We start from the raw sequence: 20011 nt of genomic DNA on the forward strand, positions 1-20011 counted from the left end.
TCATTTTGCATATCACAAACCCTTGCATATTTTACAAAAACTATACCATTCAGTATTCCATTATTGCATTCATCAAAACTTGTTTATACTGTTGAATTTATCTTAATGCTGCCAGCGTTTTCAGTTGTACACAGTTACTCCCATATATTCAATCAACGTTTTCCAATCTTCTCTGAACGTATGTCCTTCTTGTTCTCTTATTCTATACGTTAAGTCTACAAGCTGTGCATATTCTGTCGACTTAAGTTGCCATTCTTCTTTAGTTGGGACATAGCTGTCAATTTTTCCCATTTTTTTAAGAGAAATTCCCTTATTCTGAATAGGATTCCTCACAAGAAAAGGGAAAAGTTGACAGCTATGAGTTGGGACCTCATTTGTTTTCCATTTAGGGGCTAATGAAACACAGTTGTTGCATACATTAATAACCTTTTTTGACACCTGGGAATTTCTGACTGAATTATCCCCAACAGAAAGGACTCTGGTTTGGGTGGGAGTACTTTTAAACATGTTTTTCAATTCATTATGGATCACTTCCCAATACTCTTTTACCACATGTGAAAGAACATTCCCTCTAGGGCAGCCACACACTCTCACTCTAGCCTACCTCACAGGGTTGCTGTGAGGCTGAAATGGGGAAGAGGAGAACGATGTACACCACTTTCCTCTCCTTGGAGAAGAGGAGGGACACAAATGCAATAAATTAAATAGTAACCACTCGGCCAGTGTGGCCGCAGTGCATCGTATTTTAAAAAGTTAAATTATTCTGCTACTGATAAATGTATATGAAAATGGTTCACAACAATGGAGAATCCCAATGAATTTCCAAATACCGTATTTTTTGCTCTATAAGATGCACTTTTTCCCTCCTAAAAAGGAAGGGGAAATGTGTGTGCGTCTTATCGGGCGAATGCAGGCTGCACAGCTATCCCAGAAGCCAGAACACCAAGAGGGATTGCTGGCCTCCCTCTCGCTTTTCTAGCTTCTGGCTTAGTCGCCTTCTGCCCCTTCCCCCACCTCCCGTAAAAGCCAGCAAGAGCCACGCGGAGCGTGTGTGCGGCTCTTGGAGGCTTTTCTCCAATGAGGGAGATGGGCTGCCCTTTCCCTCCTCAGGGAAAAGCCTGCAAGCGCCACACACACGCTCCACGCGGCTCGTGAAAGGGAGTGCTGAGCAGAGCCTGGGATGCATACAGGCTCTGCTCAGCGCTCCCTTTAAAGAACATTTTTTTCTTGCATTTCCCCTCTAAAAACTAGGTGCATCTTATGGTTGTGTGCGTCTTATGGAGTGAAAAATACCGACATTCCAGGGCTGGGGGCACCCTGCCCTCTTATTAAGTTCAGCATCTTTCTACAAGCCCCCCCCCCCGCAACCTGCATTGGAGTCCAAAAGCACCTTAGAACACGGGTGTCAAACACAAGGCCCGCGGGCCAAATCCGACCCGCCAGACCTCGTCATGTGGCCCGTGTAGCCCACACCAGATAACTGAAGTAAGCAAGCCAAACCCCAGGCTGCAGAAAGAGGCAAATAGATAAGCAAATAAATCCTTATGGCATGTAGCAACTCCCCTATCATAGAATCACAGAATTGTAGAGTCAGAAGGGGTCATCTAGCCCAACCCCCTGCAATGCAGGAATCTCAGCTAAAGCATCCAGGACAACTGGCCACCCAACATCTGCTTAAAAACCTCCAAGGAAGGAGAGGTCACCAGCTCTCATAGGAGTCTGTTCCACTGCTGTACGGCTCTTACTGTCGGAAAGTTCTTCCTGATGTTTACAGTGGTACCTCAGGTTAAGTACTTAATTGCTTCCGGAAGTCTGTTCTTAACCTGAAGCAGACTTTCCCACTGAAAGTAATGGAAAGTGGGTTGATCCGTTCCAGATGATGAACAACACCCCCTAAAACAGTAATTTAATACAAATTTTACTGTCTAACGAGACCAGTGACCCATAAAATGAAGGCAATAATCAATGTACTGTACTATAAAATAAATAAGACAGTATTTTAGATGAAAAAAATTAACATTTATTTCTTTTCTTACGTGCACTTACTGTTTGGAGGGGACTCAGGGTCCTCTTCCACAATCACAATCGGCTTGGTTCCCAGCATTCGCGGAGGCCTCCAAGAGCTCCGTAGGCCCTGTGGATGTCCGGGTTTGCTGCCAGGCGGTGGCTGCCTCTGAGAGCTCGGACAACTTATTTCTGGGTTACAATCGTAAGGTGAAGCGTTTGTAACCAGAGGTGCCACTATCGTTGGAATCTCCTTTCTTGTAACTGGAAGCCTTGGATCGAGTCCTCCCTTCCAGAGCAGGAGAAAACAAGCTTGTTCCCTTTTCCACACGACAGCCCTTTCCCACACTAAACATACCCAGCTCCTTCGACCATTCCTCATAAGGCTCGGCTTCCAGACCCCCTATGAGTAAAGGGAGAAATATTCAGGACTTTTCACTTTAGAGAACAGGCGAATAATGATGTGATCGAAGTTCATGAAATTATGCAGGGCATGGAGAGAGTGAATCGGGGGAAGTTTTCCCGCTCCCTCATGACATTAGAACTCATGAGCATCCAACAGAGCTGAATTTTGGAAGGGGTATTGATGGCTACTAGCCATGAAGACTATGTTCTGCCCCACAGCTCCTTCCAAGTTCCAGCTGCTGGAAACCACAGGAGGGGAGAGCGTTGCTCCAGTGCTTGGATCCTGATGGGACATTGGCCTGATCCAGCCGGCTCTTCTTACCAAGCCTGCCCCCCAACCCCATCACCAGTCAGCAGCACCATCACCCCACCCCTCTTGAAGACCTGAGCTCTGCACCGCAGCTCCCAACATCCCCTCTCTTAAATATTTATTTTGTACCAGGAAGTGTTTTAATTTGTTAATCCTTTGTTGCTTTTATGAGCTGTTTTGAGCTCACCCTGGTTGTTAGAAAAGGGCATGGAGGAGTCAGCTGATCTTGGAGGCTTCTGTGCTTGATTCTTATTTTTATGTTGGACGAACTGGACACAGAGGAAGAGCATAATCTCTTTCCTGGGCACAAATCACCCCGTGTCTGATATAAGCCAACCGGTTCAAGATCAGCAAAGCCAGTTGCTATATAAATGATTAAGGCAAACTTGCTCATTAGTCAGTCAGTGAATCCATCTGTGAGTCAGAGCCTGGGTTATGTCTTGGATTGCTGGAGCAACAGAAATGCTTTCTACTTGTATACACAGTGAGGGGGGAAAGTATTTGATCCCCTGCTAAATTTGCCTGTTTGCTCTCTGACGAAGAAATGACCAGTCCATAATTTTAATGGTAGGTTTACTGTAGCTGTGAGAGACAGAATAACAACAGGAACACCCCCCCCCCCCCGCAACCTGCCAGAGGGCAAACGGACAAATTTAGCAGGGGATCAAATACGTTTTCCCCCTCACTGTATCTGTATCTGCAAAGCTGTATGTATAGATCGACGTCTGGAACTGTATTACTGAAGCCTTATCTTCTGCAGCAGTAAACATTTTTGAACTTTAAGCTGGAACTGGAGGCAACTTTCTGCTACTTTAGATTCCCAGCACCTTAGGGCTTCTGTTTCATGCACAGTGCTATACAAAACTGGTTCATCTGACAACATTAATGTCTGGTGAGTGTAGGGGCAGGGAAGGTAAAGTTGAAGCCATTTCCAGGTCCCCCTGCACCTAAGAAGAGCCTGACTGCTGGATCAGGCCAAAGGGGGCCCATCTGGTCCAGCTATCTGTTCTCCACAATGGCCAACCAGATGCCCGTTATGGCAAATCTGCAAGCAGAACACATGTGCAACATGCCTCAGTTTTTTTAAGGATGGGTAAAACTTTCTACAATGAAAATAGGTGAAATACTTTACATAAGTGCTGTGCAAATAGGTGTGCAATGCTATGATTAGGAATAAGCAATGCAAAACTCAGGCTGCTGTCAAAAGAGACCTGGGCACTCCTTGGACACCTGCCAGCTTTCAAATCTGAATAGAGGATGCAAAGAACCAACATGCAGAATTGGAGGAGGAAGGAGGAAGTGCCAGTCCCCAAACTCACCAGGGCTTCCCTCGCAGGCTTGGTGGCAAGTCCTAATCTCCTGGTCACATTCCTGGTACTCTGCCAATCCTCCCAGACGCTTGGCACGGTCTTCAGGTGACTTTGCCTGAAAAAGGACATTGTAGAGTTGGGAAAAGTTCAGATATTTATGATCAAAATTATGTGCTCCAGGATCACATTCTCATAGCACTGCCACTTTTGAAAGACAATCATGATTTTTTCACTCTTCATAAAAAAAATTAAGTGTTGACCCTTAAAATGGGGAAACATTCCATGCCCAGACTTGTGGTTAACTTTATGACAAAGTATGTATTTTCAGCTAATGCTAGGAATTAACTTGTGCAAATACCAGATGCTAATGAAGATTATTAGTTCAGGTACATGGCTTAAAACACGTTTCTATGGAGGTGGCTGTGTGGAGTGCTAATACAACAGGATGATAAAATGAATTCATAGATATTGTGAACAGTCAAATGGCATACAGGAAGTAGCATCATTCCTTCCCAATCCCCTTTTGCATTCTCCAATGTTGCTTCTATAAAAAAACCTATAAAAATGACCAGTACCTAGGTGATTGAGAAATGAGATTGTGCCATGCATTTTATCTACAAAATGATCGAAAGACTCCCTTATGACATGTGTGATGGAAACGGGGTTGGGTGAAGCAGATGGGCCTGTCCTTGCCGCTGCTTCTCCACCAGGTTTCTCATATGCACAGCAGCCCAGGTCATACGGGCGGGGAAGGGGGGTTGCAGTGATTTTCAGGAAGTTTATAGTTAAAGCTATGGTTTTCCCAGTAGTGATATATGGAAGTGAGAGCTGGACCATAAAGAAGGCTGATGGCCGAAGAATGGATGCTTTTGAATTCTGGTGCTGGAGGAGACTCCTGAGAGTCCCATGGACTGCAAGAAGATCAAACCTCTCCATTCTTAAGGAAATCAGCCTTGAGTGCTCACTGGAAGGACAGATCCTGAAGCTGAGGCTCCAAGACTTTGGCCACCTCATGAGAAGAGAAGACTCCCTGGAAAAGATTCTGATGTTGGGAAAGATGGAGGGCACAAGGAGAAGGGGACGACAGAGGACGAGATGGTGGGACAGTGTTCTTGAAGCTACCAGCATGTGTTTGACCAAACCATGGGAGGCAGTGGAAGACAGGAGTGCCTGGCGTGCTCTGGTCCATGGGGTCACGAAGAGTCGGACACAACTAAATGACTAAACAACAACAAAAACAAGTTTATACCAGGCATCCTATTGGGAAGACCCAGTTTTCAGATTGCATGTTCTGGAAGTTGGGCAACAGAAGCAGTACAAGATGCCTTCTGGTGTACTGACCTCCCCGCTGCACCAAGGATTTCCTGGCCAAGCAGCTTCAGGTCATGGAGGATGTGCTCCTGGAGACACCTAGTTTGGTTGTCCTAGGGGATTTTAACATCCATGCTATCACTTCCCTGGTGGACTCCCAGGCTGAAGATCTGGTCCTTCAGGGGCACCTGGACCTTTAGGGGCACAATTACCCCATTCAGGACCAGGGAGTCACCCCCATACTCCTGCCCCCTGTCCCCCCAAAACAGTACTTCAGTCTTGCTGTGATTCAGCCTCAATCTGTTAGCCGCCATGCATCCTCCAACCGCCTCCAGACACTCACACAGGACCTTCATCGCCTTCACTGCTTCTGATTTAAAAGAGAGGTAGAGCTGGGTATCATCTGCATACTGATGGACACCCAGCCCAAACCCCCTGATTATCTCTCCCAGCGGCTTCATGTATATATTGAAAAGCACGGGGGAGAGGACGGAACCCTGAGGCACCCCACAAGTGATAGCCCAGGGGTCTGAACACTCATCCCCCAACACCACTTTCTGGACACGGTCCAGGAGGAAGCAGCGGAACCACTGTATAACAGTGCCCCCAGCTCCCAGCTCCTCTAGACAGTCCAGAAGGATGTTATGGTTGATGGTGTCAAAGGCCACTGAGAGATCCAGCAGAACTAGGAAACAGCTTTCATCTTTGTCCCTATCCCACCGGAGATCATCGACCAGTGCGACCAATGCAGTTTCTGTCCCATGGTGAGGCCTGAATCCCGACTGGAAGGGATCCAAATGGTCCACATTCTCCAGGTCCATGCCTGGAGTTGTTCCACAACCACTCGGCACAGTATACCTGAAGGAGCGTCTCCACCCCCATCGTTCAGCCCGGACACCAAGGTCCAGCTCCGAGGGCCTTCTGGCAGTTCCCTCCCTGCGAGAAGTGAGGTTGCAGGGAACCAGACAGAGGGCCTTCTCAGTAGTGGCGCCCGCCCTGTGGAACACCCTCCCATCAGATGTCAAAGAAATAGACAACTATCTGACTTTTAGAAGACATTTGAAGGCAGCCCTGTTTAGGGAAGTTTTTAATGTCTGATGTTTTATTGTATTTTAATACAACCCCTAGATGGGTGGGGTGTAAATAATAAATAACAAAGGTTGTGCATATGAGAATTTCTAGTTTGGAAAAAAGGCAAATAAGAGGTAACAGGATAGAAATTTATAAAACTATGAATGGTAAAGAGAAAGTGGATAGAGAACAGCTTTTCTGCCTCTCTCCTAAAACTAGAATGCCAGGTATCCAACGAAACTGAATGTTGGAAGACCCAAGGCAGGCAAAGGCAAGTGCTGTTGCTGAAGGCACGGCTCTTATTGATTTTGATTTATTGCCTCTGTTGCTTGCTTGCTACTTCTCGTAATTTAGGCATCCAGAAATGTCATGTCTTGTGTGGTTATGCCATGGGAACATAGACAGAGCCCCAGTGCAAATATCTGGTCAGAGGTCTCAATAGCGAAGCAGAAGAAGAAAATCACAACAAAGCCAGCAACAGCACAAAGTACTGTTTTGTTCCTCCAACACAAGGAACAAGGAAATGACGTCTTGATTCTCGTTATCCCTGGGCTGTGGTGGTTGGGTTGCCAAGGGTTATTATAAAAAAGGCTATGCAATCAAATGAAATAAATGAATTGAACCCTACCCTTTCTGCCTGTGCTAATGACCACTTGACACCTTTGCTTATCATCTGTCAGGTTCATGAAAAGACACCCAATGGCTCATCAGCCAACCCTGTTTGCTTTGTGGTCAGTTGTGTAGGGTTTGTTGGCTTCACCTTTGTCTACCTTCTGCATTGTCCTCTTCCTATAAATATGCCATGGGGTGGACAGCACTTTGCACAGGCTGCAAGAATCACCCTCGGCTCCAGATCAGCCACACCAAGACAGTTGGAGAGAAGGACGCAAGTGAGATCCATCTACCTCTTTGCCGTTGCAACCCTCAAAACAGTCTTGTGTTTCCTAGCAGAGAAACGGTTCGAGAAAATAGGTCAGCAGCGCCACAGACCCTGGGGAGAAAAGTTTTCTCCACTGGCCTAGAATGTATTTTACTGGAAGGAAGAGCAAGCCAATGAGGGAAAGGGCACCCTTCTGGGCCAGCAGGAACGGGGCAGGACTGGGAATGTAAGATGGCAGCGATTTCCATTACAGCCTGCATTCCTTGCAAGCAGACCTGTTTCCATTCTGCTGCAGTTCTGTCTCAATTTTTGTCGTTCCTCTCGCCGTCCGCTTTTTAGCGTCAGCTGTGTAACTATTTATGCACCTTATATCCATGCCAATGTAAAGGAAACATCAAAATAATGTAAAAGGAAAAAAGGAAAACCTCACAAACATTGTTTCATATCGTTTGTGAACTTTAAAAAAATTACTGCGATGTGAACTAATATCGATCACATTTGCTTTACTGGTTGCTGTTCCTGACCACAGACGATCTCAGGAGCGGCAGCACTTTCCGATTTCTTTTCTGTATTGGGCAGAGTTCTCCGGCATCACTGGGCAGGGCTTGGGGTGGCAAAAGAAAGGTTGAAACACAAAGACTGAATCCCTGCAAGCAGGGGGGGAGGAAGGGGGCGGTGGGGGCAGTCCGCCTCGGGTGTCACCACTGAGGGGGGTGACAAAATGGCATGCGGCACTCACCGGAGGGCTTGCAGCACGCCCGAGCCACACATCTCTCCTGGGAGTGACACGGTGCCTTGGGCATCCACGGGCTCCATGCTGCCCCAAATGGTCCGCCTGCTGCCTCCCCCTCAGCTGTAGGGCTGCTGAATGGCAGGAGGCAGGCAGATTCTGAAAGGTTTCTACTTATTGCCACTGTGCAGTGCTTGGAGTCACAAGACTCTGTTTACATTCCAGAGACTCCAGGCTGTTGGAAGTCTCACGGGAGACGGATGTTTATATTACTGGTTTCCTGTTGCTTTGTTCCTGTTGCCTCTCTGCTCTCACAGAGAGAGGATGTATTTTTCTTTTCTGTCTGCGTAGTTAGAAAATAAAACTCTTAGCATGTAGCTCATATTTCTCGTCCTTCCACATGCTGCTGTGTACTCTGCGTAATGGGGGGACGTGCCTGGAGCCTCATCAAAGGCTCAGGTCGTTAATCAACGTCAGAAGACTCAACCGGAGGAATAGCTCGGCCGAACGCAAGTCCGACAGATTCCTCAGAGGCCCCATGGAGCATCCTGCCCTGGTTCGCCCAGTCCCATGGGCCGCTGGCCCCGCCCCTGGGCGCAGGGCATGCACACGGCCCCAGATGCCCAATCGGCTTGCTCCGCCGCTGCCTGCAAAGGCTTGTATGATCCCACACTGAGCCCCATAACCTCAGTGCAGAGCCAGGACACAGGGTAAGCCGACCATTTTGGGCTGTTCCACTGGGGAGAAAGGCACATAACTGTGGCTGCTCCCCCCTCTCTGAAAACACAAGAAGTGGTTGTTGTTCCCCAGGTCTCTCTCTGTCCCCTGAAAGGTAGAAAAGAGAGGCAGAAAGGGGAGGAAAGAGGCAGTCCGTATATTAGCAAAGGCGGGAATTAATTTTAGGTGTTCCAGAAACAGAAACCAAACTGGGTGACTTTTCCCAGTAGATGTTCTCTTGTGGAATAAAGTACCATATTCAGGGGGTGTAAAAGCCTCTTCTTCCAGTTTAGGGTCCTGGTGTTCAAAATGGTATTGCCCCCAAAAGCATCTGGAGATTTTTCTTACAAACCGCAACACAACTAACTTTGCTTTTCGTATGACTTGGAAAATACTGAACCTGGCTGCTGTGCTGCAGCAATATTTGATGTTGTCAAAGCAGATGAGATAGTTTGGGTCTTATAAGCAACTTAGCATTGCCTGTTTTTTGAATTTTGAATGATCACAAGCTCAAAGCCCAAAAAATACACACACACACCCTGCGCCACACAATGGACCTATCATTTCTGGAAATGCCAGGCCCTTAGCAGGGATGAATGTTGCTGACACTTTCTTTTCCCAGGAGAAGCAGAAGATGGGGCAAGTGGTCTACCTTGGACTCTGCCTGTTGGGCTGCCTGATCCTGAACCCTTTGGCAGAAGGTGAGCATTAGTAAAAGGGGAAGAAGTGTTGGTGCTGACCTTTAAAGCCCTAAGCAGCCTCGGTCCAGTATACCTGAAGGAGCATCTCCACCCCCATCGTTGAGCCCGGACACTGAGGTCCAGCTGGTGGTTCCCTCGCTGTGAGAAGCCACGTTACAGGGAACCAGGCAGAGGGCCTTCTCAGTGGTGGTGCCTGCCCTGTGAAACTCCCTCCCACCAGATGTTAAAGAGAAAAATAACTACCATACTTTTAGAAGACATGTGAAGGCAGCCCTGTTTAGGGAAGCTTTTAATGTTTGACACACTATTGTATTTTAGTGTTTTGTTGGAAGCTGCCCAGAGTGGCTGGGGAAACCCAGCCAGATGGGCGGGGTATAAATAATAAATTATTATTATTATTATTATTATTATTATTATTATTATTATTATATCACAAATCAGATGTGGAAAAGCTCCTGCTGGAGCTGCATAGACAACACTGTGCTGCAACCATTTTGGCAATAACTTTTAGGTTCCCATAAAGAGGGGTGTGAGCCGATGTCAGGTCAAGGTGGAAAGATTACTTTGGAAAGAGCCAGAAGGAACCTCCCGATTCCTAACGCCAGGGCTTCCTTGAGGGGCTCCATCTGTCAAGGAAAGGGTTGGTGGTCTGCAGCATCTATTCCAGTCTCAATCCAATTCCTCACAGGTGCCGCCAATCGCACCCAGAGCGCTCGCGCTCCCTGCCCTGCAGGAGCCCTCTTCTACAGAAAGTACTGCTATGAGTATTCTAGCTCCAGCTGCTCGTGGGATGATGCCGAGGTAAGTTCACCAGGTGGAACGAGAAGAAATAAATGAAGAAATAAACAAGTTACTATGAACTTCACATAGCAAAAGACCAGAAACATACCTTTTGGGAATATTGAATATCTGAAGGCAGCCCTGTTTAGGGAAGCTTTCAATGTTTAATAGGTTATTGTATTTTAGTGTTTTGTTGGAAGCTGCCCAGAGTGGCTGGGGAAACCCAGGCAGATGGGCGGGGTATAAATAAATTATTATTGTTGTTGTTGTTGTTGTTGTTGTTGTTGTTGTTGTTGTTGTTGTTGTTGTGATATTTCTAGAGAAAATACTAAATTCTTTTTGTAAACGACCTCAGTGGTGAGAATCCTGGTGGCTGAGTACTGGAAGGGTAATCAGGTACTGACCAAAGAGGAATGGTTATGTAAATTATGTGAATATTTGGAACTGGCCAAATTTCCGGACATAATAAGACTAAAGCCAGTGATTACAGTCAAGAAGGAATGGAAGTGCTTGAATGATTATTTAGAAAGACAAGGTTCTAATGTAAAAATTTGGCTGTGTCTAGAATGACCTCGTGAATGGAAAAGGGGAAAATAATACTGAAATACAGATTGTTAACGGGGAAATCTGAGGGTTCCCTTGGACAAAAAACAAAACAAAAACAAGGACACCAGCCAGGAATACCAGAGCAAAACAGCAGCCAGTAGGCTTGGTCTTTATTGAAGACGGTCGCGACAGGACTCCCACCTGCTCCAAGGTGGAACAAGATGGAAGCCCCGAACAAAAGAGCCCCCAAACTTTTATTAGCTGCTAATCCCCATGTTACACCCCCTCCCAACTGCATCACTAATACATCATGTTTACATCATGAAAAGGGAGGTCTGGTGGCCGTAATCTGAGCACCCTGGACCCTGCCCCATGGTTCCCCTTGCCTCCACCAAATACCCATCAAGTGTAACAAAAGAGATCTTTACATTTCCCTGTTTCCCAATCCCAGCCAAGTTAATCACACCCTTTTGTCTTCATGGGTTTGTTATTTCTGGAATGGCTACCTGTCTGGCACTCAGGTATCAGGATGCCAGGGATTATCACTCAGGCAGAGGGGCTGCTGAGGAGCTGAGCTCACAGGTCTATAGGAATTTCTGAAGTTTTCCCAGTGAGCCAGTACATAGATAAAATTACCAGTGAATTCTTACATTTGGTATCGTGCAGCAGAGGCCCTTTGAATAGATAGGAAGAAACTGTGATGAAGTGTTTCGTGGGGACAAATCACAAAAGTCACAAAAGCAATTGTGCTGATTTTGGCAGTGGGCTGCACATGCATGATATCTGCTGGAGGGGCAACCCCCCCCACCTATACATAAATTCCTGCAACATATAAAATATAAAATGTGAAAGAAAGTGTTGTGAGAGTGATGGGAGTCTATTACTATTATTATTTTGTAAAATAGTGTTTATTGTATTGAAATATTATACTTTTCTTTATTCTTTTACGGTCTACTTTTCTTTTCTTTTCTTCTTCTTTTTCTGCTTTATTTCCCCCCCCCCCTTTATATTATCCATTATGTATGGTTTGGTATTGATGTATTTACTTTGCAATAATAATAAAAAAGAGATGAGAGAGAGAGGGGGGGGGAGCAAGGGCCGACTCCTTGGGAATCCTGGCTCTGGGCAGCATCTCACTGGTTTCCCCCCTTTCTTCTCCCTGCAGATCAGCTGCCAGAGAAGACATGGGTCCCAGCTGGCCTCCATTCTTTCTGCAAGGGAAGCAAATGTGGTTTACAGTTACCTGCGACAATATGGCTCCAGCAACGTCTGGATCGGCCTGGTAGCTGACCGTGGTAGCTACCACGTGGTAGGTGCCTTTAGGACTCTCTGAAGATGCTGACTGTACGAGCTCCTCAGCTCCCTTGAGGTCCTTCAGATGTAGCTCACCGGCTCTCACTTCACTCTGAAGCCACTTCCTTCCCCAAACGTCAAACCTTGAAGTCCTCATTTGGAGATGGTACTATCTCTCGGAGTGGCTTTGTGGGAGGTTCTGGAACTCCAGCTCCAGATCCTCGTTGTCTTTCCTCCTTTCCAACTCTCATTGCGCTATCTATAATGTCACAGATTCTGTGACATCTCCCCACCACTGTACAAATTGTCAGTCCCCGACACAAGAGCTACCCACGCTGGAAGAATGGCAGACAAAGGTGATTGACTATATGGGACTGGCTGAGATGACTGGCAGAATCCATGACCAAGGGAAAGAGACGGTGGAAGAAGATTGGAAGAAATTTAAAGTGTATCTTAAGAACTGTTGTAAAATTAATGAGTGCTAAAATGTCATGGGTAACGTAAAACAGAATTGCAGTAACAAATAACTGGGTAAGAGAAAAAGGATTAAATAATTGGGTAAGAGAAAAAGGATTAAAGAAAGTGATTTATAAGTAAGTAAAGTGATAAGTAATTGGACAAGAGGAAAAAGATCAGAAATTGTATTATAAGTATTGAAATTAGGGGTTGCTGGGAAAATTTAAAACAGGGATGCAGAAAAGGGAGGTATGGGGAAGTCGTTGAAACAAGGTTTAAGAAAAAGAGGTTAAGAAATTATACATGTTTATATGTTTGTTTGTTTATGTATTGTCTTGTATTGTTTTTTTAATATGTGTTGGAAAATCAATAAAAAATTTATATAAAAAAAAAAACAAATTGTCAGTCCCCTTTCATCTTTATGGCTCCAGCCGCTGGAGACTCAAACCAACCCCTTGGCCTTGTCAGTTGCGCTGATTCCCCAGCTGTGTCCTCTCTGGGAATATGGGGAGCAACGGGCTTCCATTACCCTCTTATCACAAGACGTTCCTTTCTTCTTCTCCCTCTCCAGAATATGATCTGGGAATGGAGCGATGGATCTGTCTTCTCTCAACCCCTCTGGGATGGCCGGAGCATCAGCAACTCAATCTCTTCATACGAATGTGTCTCCATTTCTTATTCAGGTATGCAGGAAGAGAGACTGGGGAAGGAGGAGGAAACCCCATTCCATTCAAGGAATAGGTAAAGGGGCCCCTGACCATTAGGTCCAGTCGTGGCCGACTCTGGGGTTGTAGAGCTCATCTCGCTTTATTGGCTGAGGGAGCCGGTGTACAGCTTCCTGGTCATGTGGCCAGCATGTCTAAACCGCTATAGAGAGGAACTAAAACCAAGCAGAGAGGGACGCAGGTGGTGCTGTGGGTTAAACCACAGAGCCTAGGACTTGCCGATCAGCAGGTCGGTGGTTTGAATCCCCATGATGAGGTGAGCTCCCATTACTCAGTCCCTGCTCCTGACCACCTAGCAGTTCGAAAGCATGTCAAAGTGCAGTAAATAAATAGGTACCGCTCCAGCGGGAAGGTAAATGGCATTTCCGTGTGCTGCTCTGGTTTGCCAGAAGTGGCTTAGCCATGCTGGCCACATGACCCGGAAGCTGTACGCCGGCTCCCTCGGCCAGTAAAGCGAGATGAGCGCCGCAACCCCAGAGTCGGCTATGACTGGACCTAATGGTCAGGGGTCCCCTTTACCTTTACCTTTAAAACAAAGCCATCCTCAGACACTCTGAATGTTGCAATGCAGTTCTCCAACCAAGTGTGCGCAAAAACACATATACTTCCAGTGTGCTTTAAAATGCTAACATCTGCAAAAGTAACATGCAAAGGTTCCTTGTATTGGGGGAAATTGCTTTGCAAAAACGCGTCGATTGGTTGAAAATGGCCTTAAAAACACTGATGAATGTTCAGGAGGAGCTAAAATACGGTAACCAGACCCACCAAGTATCACAAACTGTTGTGTAAATATAGAGAACTCAAGAATGGGGAAATGGGAAACTGGCAAAAAATGAAAAGGACAGACTTAACTTATTCCTGTACAGAAAGGACTTGGCAAGGAAACTGAGGACGGGGAGAGATGGGGCTCCAGAGAGAGAACCCCCCCCCTAGTTTCCTCTTTATACTTGGCACTTCGTATCACCTGGGCTGCATTTTTGTTTTTGAACTGTCACCTCCACTGGGATTGGTGGGCAAAGTCTAGAGTGGTTCTTTGGCCCAGAATAGGGAACAGGGAACTCTGCCCCATGGAAAAAGTTGGAACTTAATTTAAATGCAGAATTCAGCTTTTTGATGGGTGGCTTCAGTGAAGTTTCATTCATGCAGGTGTGGGGAATGCTAGAAAACATCTCAACCATCACAAAGATCTCACAAACCAAGGGTTCCGTATGACACACAAACACACCCTACTGGCAAAAGCAGAATGGCTTGTTCAAAATACTTCTGCTTACGTATTTATCAAATCTCTTCGTTGCTTTTCCTCATAATTGTCTCCCTCTCCAAAACAGGGAAGGAAATACTTGATTTACTCAAAAGGAAGTCTACATTCTCTCTCAATTTCTGGACACTCCCTAACATTCACTTTCAACCTTCTGCCCTGCAGGTTCCCAGAAATGGATCCAGCGTTCCTGTACGACTACCTTGCCATACCTTTGCAAGTACAAGGCCACCTATTAGGCCTGAAACCCTGGGCCTGAGCGGAACACCCACAGACCTCCAGCTTCCTGACAGGTCCAAGGCCAGCCCCCTTTCCCACCTGCTCTGTCCACCTGCAGGAAATCTATTCCCTCCCCTCCTCTATTGGCCTGGAGCAGAAAAAACAAGAGGGGCTTCCCCAAATAAATCCAATTTGGACTCTTGATTCCACTAAGACCTAGCCAAATCCAAAGCTTGAGGCTGTGAGCAACAGTACATCTCTCCAGAGTAGGAAGTTTGCCCCATGAGATATGAAACCTGTCTCCCTTTTCTGCAAAGAGATGAGATGCTTTTGTGGACTGGTTAGCTGAGTAAACGAAGCTTTCCTTGTGCTTTGCAAAGTGATGGGGCCAACTTTGGAACCCTCTTTTCCCAGACCACATCATGGAAATGCAAACCTTTGCAAGCTGTCTGCCCCCCCCCCTCTCTCTGGCCAGCTCCCGTCTTCCTCCGTAGTGACAATAAACCTCCTTCTGTGCATGCAATTCTGCGTCCATGTCCTCTGTCTTCTTGAAATAGTTGTTTATTGTGACATTCAGATCCCACCTTTCCCCCCTCCAAAGGTCCATGTGGCAGGCATGGTTCTCCCTCAACCCCATTCCATCCTCACTACAGCCCTGTGAGGTAGGCCAAGCTAAAAGATCACGATTGGTCCAAGATCACCGAGCAGGAGCAACATAGCTGTGTGGGGATTCGAACCCTCATCTCCCAGGTCCTATGAGTGCTAGAGACAGAATGCCACACGGACACAGGCCATGGGGGGGCGGGCGTTCCAGCCTTAGGATACCAATACAAGAATCTGGGGTCCTGCCTTTGCAACTTCTGTAGGGATCCCCAACCAGCCATCAATACATTTTAATGTATTCCTAATCTTTGTTGGAAGCCGCCCAGAGTGGCTGGGGAAACCCAGCCAGATGGGCGGGGTACAAACAATAAATTATAATTATTATCAAACATGCCCTCCTAAGATTCAGGGTTTGGGAGCACTTCAGTCGGAGGAAAAGAGGCACTCCAGCAACAAAAAAATTCCTTCCACACCAGCCTAGTTGCTCCAAGCTCAGTCTAGCTAAGTGGTGGTGAACCTATGGCATGCACTCAGAGCCCTCTCTGTGGGCACGCTAGCCATCTCCCCTGCAGTGCCATTCCTGGGTGGTTACAAAGTGGGCTCGCCCCCTCATGCCTCTCTGGGTGGGATTTGCCGCCCACATAATCGTCAGGTGCAGTTCCGCGTCTGCCAATCAGCTGATTTCCAACTGTTCCGCTCCAACCCCCTCCCCTTGTGTTTGGTGTGATTGGTCAGTGCCGCTATCAGGTGATAGTAAGCAACGTTAGTGCATGCGTTAGTTGGCTGCGTCAAGGACTTTTCTGTAATACAGTGGTACCTCGGGTTACGGACGCTTCAGGTTACAGACTCCGCTAACCCAGAAATAGTTGTTGTTGTTTAGTTGATTAGTCATGTCCGACTCTTCGTGACCCCCTGGACCAGAGCACGCCAGGCCCTCCTGTCTTCCACTGCCTCCCACAGTTTGGTCAAACTCATGCTGGTAGCTTCTTATCGTAGTAAGAAATGACGAAGTTGTCCGTGGCGACCCAGCGCCATCCACTGAGTCCACAGTGTACGGACACCAAATCACAAGTTGAATGACCTTATTCCAGTGGTTTCCAAACTTTTTTCAAAGAGGGCCAGATCTGATGAAGTGAAGGGCCGTGAGAGCCAACCAAAGTTGTTGACCTTTTTTAGGACTGAAGTTCTTGAGCTTTTTTTTCTTCTTCTTAGGATTGAAGTTGTTGAGGTCTTTTTTTTTTTTTTAGGATTTTACCCCACAAAATAAACCGCCACAGAGACTGGATTACTTTATTCCTTGCATGGTGGGGGGGGGGGAGCCTCTGCCCGCAAACAGATCAACAGCAGGGCTTGCTTTCTTACTGGCCTCCTCTGACGGGAGACACAAGGGATGAATTTTACCTGGATGTCGTGTGTGTGTGTGTGTGTGTGTGTGCGTGTGCGTGCAAAAGCCAAAGCCCCATTTCCCCCCGTAACACAGGAGTCACAGAGTCCAAGCCGCTGCTCAGTGTGCACCAGTACCTAAAACACGGACGGATCTAATCTCGTGGCGTGGGTGGGGGAGGGAAGGATTTTGCAATGTAAACATTTTGGGGTGCGAGACCCCACTTTGCGAGTGGATTGCCGGGATCAGCCCCTCCCCCACTCTCTTGATCCACAGGAAGAAGAAGGGAGGGGGGAAACCTTCCTCTCTCTCCCCCCCCAATTCCTCCCCTCCCCTCCCAGAATATACTTCTCTCACCCCGCCCCCGCAACCCCAAATCCCGCCCCCATCCGTTGCACCCATTTCTCCTCCTCCTCTTCCTCCTCCCCTCCCAAACTGCCTGCTTCTCCCGCAAGTGGAGCTTCTGCGCTGGATTGCTGCTCTGCGGCGTAGCTCTAGGGGAGCGCGCTTTCGGAAAGGGGAGGAGAGGACACCCCCTCCCGTGGATGTTGCAGGAAAGGAAAGGAGAATCTGGAGCGAGGACAAAGAGGTAAAGGGGTCGCGGGAGAAGGGGAGAGAAGGATCAAGAGACCCCCGCCAGCTCCCCAGAGCGCCTTTCGTGGGCCCCACGGGCAGAGCCTGGATCCCTGCATGCGTGCTGCGAAGGGGGTTTTCCTTGGCCCCTAAGGCGCCCTGGCGGGGGCGGACATGGCACACCCACCCAGGAGAGGTCCCTACGAAGACCCCCTTGCCCCGTTTCCCCCGCACAGGCATCCCCGGGGCCCTGTGGGCTCCGCATGGAGAAAAGCGGGTCATGAATGGATAAACGGGCGCGAGGGACGCCTGGATAGAGACCCCCGTGTGGCTCGTGTGGGGGGGTGTCCTCTGGATGGAGAGATGGGGCGCGCAGGGCGAGGGGTGAGCCCCGCCAATGAGGCCTCTTGGTGCAGGGGAGAGGGGGGGAGAGAGAGACCAGACTTTAGGGAAAGGTCTCCATCTTGGCGCCCAAGGGGAATCTCCGGAGGGGCCGCCTTGCCTTCTCCCTCCCGCCCAGGAATCGGCCACCCCTTCAAGGCGACCAGAGAGGGATCCCTGGAAAGTGGGGGGTCCAGTCCCCCCTCCCCTTCATTCCTGCAAGCTCCATCCTCTTCTCACCCATAAACACCTGCCCTGTCCAGACGCAGCGGAAGAGGGGAGGGGAGAGGGCCTTCTCAGAAGCGGCTCTTGGTTTCCGCAATCCCACCCAGGAAGCAGCCAGAAACCTTTTCCTCTCTCTCAGGCTTCCATCTTTAATGTCTTTTCCACTGAGGGTGAGGATGATGTACACCTGTCATCAGAAACAGGGGTGCAGAATCCATGGAATGGCTCTCAGGATTGATCTAGAAGTTGCATCTCAAAAGCATTTCTGTTCCTCTTATTCTTTGTAGGCAGTGTCAGAATGACTGACAATTTTGAGATTCTTCCCAGTCAAAGGACCCATTTTCATGGTAGACAGTGCCTGTGGCTGGAGGCTCTACATACAAGGTGTGCCTATACAGGCCAAAGACTGCCAGTATTAGCACAGGTGAGGTGTGTGACCTCCCCTAATTTACAGACTGTATGTGAATGAGAAGTTGTGGGTGGGATTACCGTCTATGGCATCCCTGTGATTTTCTCCACCCATAACATTTCATGAACTGATATTGCATTACGAATTCCAATATAACTACAAAAAAACAACAATATAATAAGAATGATGGTAGTATTTCTACCCTGCCCACCTGGCTGGGTTTCCCCAGACACTCTGGGCAAATTACAGTACATATAAAAGACAGTAAAACATCAGACATTAAAAACCTCCTGATTCAGGGCTGCTTTCAGCTGTCTTCTAAATGTCAGATAGTTGCCCATTTCCTTGCCCTCTGCCTGCTTCCCTGTAACTTCGCTTCTCACGGGGTGTGTGTGGGGGGGGTGTGAACCAGCAGAAGAACCTCAAAGGAGGACCTCAGTGTCCAGACTGAGTGATGGGTGTGGAGACACTCCTTCAGGTCTATGGAGAGTGAGGCTGTAGGGCTTTAGGTCAATGATCTTGCTCCTCCACAATGATCTCCAGAGCAAGTCTGACATACAATTAGCAGAGTAGGAAAAAAGCTCAGAGACAGGAAAAAATTCCTTCAGCAAATAAATTTGTGACTGAAGGCATAACAGGAATCTATGCCTGAAAAATGCAACCACGGCAATTTAAAGGTCAGCACCAACAATGTGAAATGTGCTCAGAAATGTACTGGGAGTCAGTGAAGATCTTTTCGGACTGGTGTTATGTTGTCTCAGCGGGTGCTCCCATTCTGTTGTCTAGCTGCCACATTCTGGATTAGTTGCAGTTTCCAGCTCACCTTCAAAGGTGGCCCCATGTAGCGCATGGCAGTAGTCCAAGCGAGAGATAACTAGAGCATGCACCACTCTGGGGAGACAGTCTCCAGGTATGGAGGGTCTCAGCCGGTGTATCAGATGGAGCTGGCTGACAGCTGCCCTGGACACAGAACTGACGTGCGCCTCCATGGAAAGCTGTGAGTCCAAAATGACCCCCAGGTTGTGCACCTGGTCCTTTTGGGGCACAGTTACTTCCATCAGGTCTAGGGCGTCTCCAACACCTGCCTGCCCCCTTTCCCCCTGGGACAGTATTTCTGTCTTGTCAAGATTCAACCTCAATCTGTTAGCTGCCATCCATCCTCCAACTGCCTCCAGACACTCATACAGTACCTTCACTGGTTCCAATTTAAAAGAGAGGTAGAGCTTGGTATCATCCACATACTGGGGAACACCCAACCCAAACCCCCTGATGATCTCTCCCAGCAACTTCGTATAGATATTATAAAGCATGGGGGAGAGGATGGAGCCCTCAGGAACCCCACAAGTGAGAGCCCAGAGGTCTGAACACTCATCCCCCAACACCACTTTATGGACATGGCCCAGGAGGAAGGAGGGGAACCACTGCACATGGGCAAATGTGCACATACCATGGTCAAAGGTCCCCAAAGCCGCTGACAGATCCAGCAGAACCAGGAAAGAGCTTTTTCCCCCTTGGTCTCTAGCCCATCGGAGATCATCAAGCAGTGCAACCAGGGCAGTTTCCGTCCCATGATGAGACCTGAATCCCAATTGGAAGGATAATGGTGGCAGAAGCTTTCCTGGTCCTGCACCTCCAAAAGCTCCAGGCCCAAGACTTTCATTAGCTTTCAAGGGGCCATCGGAGATGCTGGAAGGAGGTGTGCAGCACACCATCCAACCGT

The 20011-nt window shown here is 47.9% G+C and overlaps 1 protein-coding gene across 1 annotated transcript; it reads left to right on the plus strand.

Moving 5' to 3' along the window:
• Positions 1 to 9285: 9285 nt before the first annotated feature.
• LOC310743100 (lithostathine-like) lies at positions 9286 to 15239 on the plus strand. Its single transcript, XM_083573209.1, has 5 exons — positions 9286 to 9439; positions 10128 to 10240; positions 11931 to 12074; positions 13086 to 13197; positions 14663 to 15239. The coding sequence occupies exons 1-5, from the start codon at positions 9331 to 9333 to the stop codon at positions 14734 to 14736; spliced, it is 552 nt and encodes a 183-aa protein (XP_083429335.1). The 5' UTR covers positions 9286 to 9330; the 3' UTR covers positions 14737 to 15239.
• Positions 15240 to 20011: the final 4772 nt, after the last annotated feature.

Source organism: Podarcis filfolensis, assembly GCF_964270895.1.
Source record: "Podarcis filfolensis genome assembly, chromosome: 10".
Lineage (NCBI taxonomy): Eukaryota > Metazoa > Chordata > Lepidosauria > Squamata > Lacertidae > Podarcis > Podarcis filfolensis.

What these genes read in the sequence shown, in the direction of transcription:
- LOC310743100 (XM_083573209.1), top strand. Translation starts at nt 9,331, where the DNA reads ATGAATGTTGCTGACACTTTCTTTTCCCAGGAGAAGCAGAAGATGGGG. An exon ending in CCTGAACCCTTTGGCAGAAG is followed by an intron (nt 9,440 to 10,127) that starts GTGAGCATTAGT and finishes AATTCCTCACAG; the next exon opens with GTGCCGCCAATCGCACCCAG. An exon ending in ACCGTGGTAGCTACCACGTG is followed by an intron (nt 12,075 to 13,085) that starts GTAGGTGCCTTT and finishes CTCCCTCTCCAG; the next exon opens with AATATGATCTGGGAATGGAG.